At 33.0% G+C, this 4774-nt stretch overlaps 1 protein-coding gene across 1 annotated transcript; it reads left to right on the top strand.

Annotated features, from left to right (window-relative positions):
- The first annotated feature begins 277 nt into the window (after positions 1 to 277).
- On the top strand, positions 278 to 2519 carry LOC111712987 (uncharacterized). The gene is made up of 4 exons (XM_023487758.1): positions 278 to 424; positions 810 to 971; positions 1589 to 1687; positions 1828 to 2519. Exons 2-4 carry the CDS (start codon positions 810 to 812, stop codon positions 2401 to 2403), a joined length of 837 nt encoding a protein of 278 aa, XP_023343526.1. The 5' UTR covers positions 278 to 424; the 3' UTR covers positions 2404 to 2519.
- The last annotated feature ends 2255 nt before the right edge of the window (positions 2520 to 4774 follow it).

Raw genomic sequence — 4774 nt, 5'->3', positions numbered from 1 at the left:
CCCCCCTCCCCATCTCCTTTTTTACCAACCTGGTCCCCTTCGTTAATCTTTTTTATAATCGCGCTGTATTGCAATCACCTTTTAAGAGTGTTTTGGTCTGTTTGTCTATGGATTTGTAAAAGATCAGTTATAAGAAAAGCATGTCTTTAAATTCACCCCTCTTTGCCAGGATATTAGGTTGCATGTGTGCATCAGTTCTTCCTGTTCAGAGTGTGTATTGAGAGAGTGTGTGTGTGTGATATGTGTGGGAGGATTGAATAGAGAGAGAGAGAAGAGAGAGATTTCAAGATTTCAGTTAAACTTGGACACTCCTACAGCTAAGGTCTGAGACAGCGATCCAGATAAATCTGGATTTTTTACTCCGATCACAGAGTCGAGAAGTCTCAAGAGGATTTTTTATTCAATCTTTTACAAGTTTTAAAAGGTATGTAAACATAATTAAATGGTCGATTACATATAGCTTAGAACTATAAACAGAGACATTAAATAATAAAAAAAGTGAGCTTATGATTCTTAAAAGAACTATTGCGCTTTTAAATGCATATGTTTATCCCTATTATGCCCCGTTTTAATGACGTGTTTGTGAATGTGGGAGTTGTGTGTTTCAATTCAAGAAATCCCATTAACGTGTGAGATGGCTTTAAAAGCTAGATTGGATTCGGGTGGGTCCCTTTCAATCCGCCCTTTAACAATACGATATGGGGAAGTAATTTTAAAAAATATAAATATTTAAACTTAATTTTATAAATGAATTCATACGATGTCTCTTTATTCTCAAGTTAAGGTCTCTCATATCATCTAATTGTCAGATGGCAGCTGCAGTTATCCCTGAAAAACTTCAATCTTTACGAGAGAGTTCTGTTGCACGGCGGATAGAGGCGGAAAAACGGCGGAATTTGCCGAGACAGCAGAGACATCTGACGGGGAAACAGAAGCTTAGTAAATACAGAAGGAAGTGTGCTAATGCAAAGGTATTTAAAGTTTATTGTTAAACAATTTTATAAAGATTTTATAATCAGATTTTCATCATTTATGATTTATTCCGATTTTATTACATTAGGTTTTTCAATACAAATGGTATGAATTTCATATAAATAAGAAAATGTTTATATTGATGTATCAACTCAGTTTTCATACACAACTCAGATAATATATAGTAATATTCATCAAGATAAAATGCCATTTTAAGACTGTGCCATTTTTTCATTGAGTTTAGCAAAACTAAAATCATACTTTTAATTAAACTTACTTGAGTGGGATGGATTATTTCAAGAAAAAATAAATTTTTTGATACGGTGGTAGGTGATTATATCAATATCATAAAAACTACTTTCGATTTCAATTTAGATTTATATCTTGCTTTAAAACAGCATGGAAATTAGATAGAAAAAAACATTAAAACAAAGAGAGGCTGTCAATTAAAAAAGCTTCTCTTCAATTACTTGTAAAATTGTAATTCGAAAAAACTTGTTAACAATTAAAACTCAATTAAAAAAGTCGTCTTCATTATATTGATATAATCGCCTACCACCGTACCTCAACCCCAAGCCTAAATAACAGAACAATCTCTTAAATTTGTGTCGTTAAGGAACGTGAGCGGATGATGAAAGTGAACGAAATGTTTGATAAACTGAAAACTATAGTTCCCGAGGGAATACATAATCCACACGAGGACAAGGAAACTAAGGTATGTTTAAAAATGGTAAAACTCGGAGATTAAGGTTATTATGGGTTTAAAAGTATCAATTTAACATCGACTGTTATTTACACATATCGCACGCTTTGAATGCTAATTTGTTCATTAATGATAAATGCTTTTTGTTTTAGATTACTACTCTTCGATCCGCCATTACTTATATTAGTGAACTACAGAAACTTCTTACTGATTATGATTCTGGTTGTATTGACCCGGCCCTGTATCAGGAACAAGACAGTGAGAAAGAAAACAAAAAGAAACAGAAAAAGAAGCAGCAGAGTATATCCAAGAAGTCAAAGGTTCACTCACAAAAGAAGAAACATTTATCAGTGAGGCGTAAGACCGTCTTGAAACCGAAATGGACAGATTATACTTCGGCTAAACTTAAACAATCATCAACATCCTTGCATGTACAAGCCGTACAACCAGTGCATACTGTACAAGCATCGTCTTGTGATCTGGAAGACTATGTACTGTACAGAGCAGATCCAAAAGATTCACTCCCTGTTGAATACGTTGTTTATCAAGCAGAGAGGGAGGAAGTATATGCCCCGGTGGAACCCCCTCAAGTTGCAGTAATGAATGAGGTTGAACCTGCTAAGGATTATGTGATCTATAGAAGTGAACCTGCACTGCAACCAAGTAAAGATGTGAATGTTATTAGTCTTTATATAAGTTTAATTGATGGGAAAAGATCTGGTGATTAGCTGTTACTCTCCAGTTAATCCTTGTGATTCTACATCCAGAAATTTTATATATTCATCTGTATCTATGGTTATGCATTATATATTAATAATCACAAATAAATTATATCTACGAGTTTTTTGGGTAATACACACAAGATAATAATGAAAAACATGTTTACGAAAGAAATAACATTTGTAGTGGTTTATAATGAATACATATGAACGGAGGGTTCCCATCACGCACCTCTGCCCCTTCAGTAAAAGTAAATTCAACCTATATGAAGCATAAAGTCTGACCGCGTCAACCTTATTGCAACGGCTATTCCTGTCCATAGAGCTAGGTACAGTACAAACTGGGACCGGAAAGGTTGACCTGGCTCGCAAATTCAAATGAACTACGGCTGCCCGTGCTATTTTATAATATGAGCTATAATGCAAATATCACATTAAACCAACGCAAGTCAATCAACTGTCCAAACATGTAAACACCTTTGTCCGAGAAATATTGAGATACATATATTGATATTTATCTATCTAGAAATGAGATAAATTCTGGCATTCATTTCACCATTTTGCGATATAAATCCACAAGACACTTTATTTAGAAATGATCTATTTGCTGATAGAAAAACAAGGATTTATTTTTATTTTTTCAAACTTTTAACTAAAGAAAATTTATGATTTTGTTTTCATCTTGTAGATCAGAAGGGTGTGGTAACAATTACGGATAGAAGGTCCGACCCTTCTCTCGTCTAGGGCTTAAGTAGAATATTGTAAAAGAAAAAAATATTTTGAAAATCCCTAAATCCCTGCAACGTGATGGCGTAAAAATTTCATTTTTAGAAAACAGATTGCAAAAATAAATTTGTGTATTTATTTTTGAGATAACTGGGTGCACACCGCACAAACTGTCAAAAGAAAACAAGATTGTAAATGATTTTTTTATTGATACCTTAAATCTTATCAAATCTTGAGGACATTCGTTTATAATTTTCACGAAACAATGTTTTCTATTTAAGATTCCTTTATGAGTCCAATCATCGGTCCAAGGCTTCTTAATCTATATACACCCCTAGCTTATACTTTATACATTTACTACTAACTCTACTGTTAATATAGCTTGACATTCAAGGCTTTAAAGGGACTGTCATTGTAATTTCAAGTGACATTAAATTTGAATAATTTAAATTGCAATGTCGTTTTCTATCATGATAATTACTTAATTCTTTCATTTTCCCTTTTTTAAACAAAAATACCACAAGTCACGTTTATAGAAATCCAACAATTAAAACTAAAAATTCAGAAAGAAATCATGAATATCTGGATCGAACAAAACTTTAAAGGGAAACCGAGACTTGAATAGGGAATGCTCTCTAAATTGAAAGTAAATGAAAAATTATGTTTCCTGTCCCTTTAAGTTTCTGACTTAATGTGTCCGATAGAGTGACGTATACTGAATTTATGAATGAATAATTAGTAAGCTTCATTCCTCTAGCCTGTAGACCTATAGGTATTATGCACTGCTAATTGCTGAGTACTATTAATGATCTGATGATGGATTTTGTTTGATCATTATTTACCAGATACAACCAACTCAAGGCAGTCTACACACTGTAAACTAAATGGTAGAAATTAGAAACTATGCGAGCTCAATATCGTTCAGGGCTAACATTTAGATATTGTAAATGGTGTACCGATAAACATTGGAATTGGATGAACAATTAAATTAAAATAGTAAATTAGAGACCTTTGTTTTAGATTTTTGAAACTTAAAGCTTTTGAAGAGAGAAGAGATGTTGAGAAATTAGGATTTTAAGAGAGAAGAGAAGTTAAGAGATTAGGATTTTGAGGAGAGCAGAGAAGTTGAGAGATTAGGTTTTGAAGAGAAAAGCGAAGTTGAGAGATTAGTTTTGAAGAGAGAAGAGAAGTTGAGAGATTAGGTTTTGAAGAGAAAAGAAGTTAAGAGGTTAGGGTTTCGAAGAGAGCAGAGAAGTGGAAAAATTGGGATTTTAAGAGAGAAGAGAAGTGGAGAAATTATTTTTTGAAGAGAGAAGAGAAGTTGAGAGATTAGCTTTTAAAGAAAGAAGAGAAGTGAAAGCTTTTGGAGAGAGATGAGAAGTTGAGAAATTGGGATTTTAAGAGAGAAGATAAGTTAAGAGATTAGGGGTTTGAAGAGAAAAGAGAAGTTGAGAGATTAGGTTTTAAAGAGAGAAGAGAAGTTGAGAGATTAGTTTTGAAATGAAAAGTGAAGTTGAGAGATTAGGTTTTAAAGAGAAATGAGAAGTTGGGAGATTAGTTTTGAAGAAAGAAAAGAAGTGGAGAGAGAGAAAGAAGTTTTAAAGAGAATGAAGGTTTTGGATTAATAATCTAAAGAAAGAGAAGAAGTTAAGAT

This window comes from Eurytemora carolleeae, unplaced genomic scaffold, assembly GCF_000591075.1.
Source record: "Eurytemora carolleeae unplaced genomic scaffold, Eaff_2.0 scaffold1350, whole genome shotgun sequence".
Classification (NCBI taxonomy): Eukaryota; Metazoa; Arthropoda; class Copepoda; order Calanoida; family Temoridae; genus Eurytemora; species Eurytemora carolleeae.
This window is presented reverse-complemented; position numbering and strand designations above follow the sequence as displayed.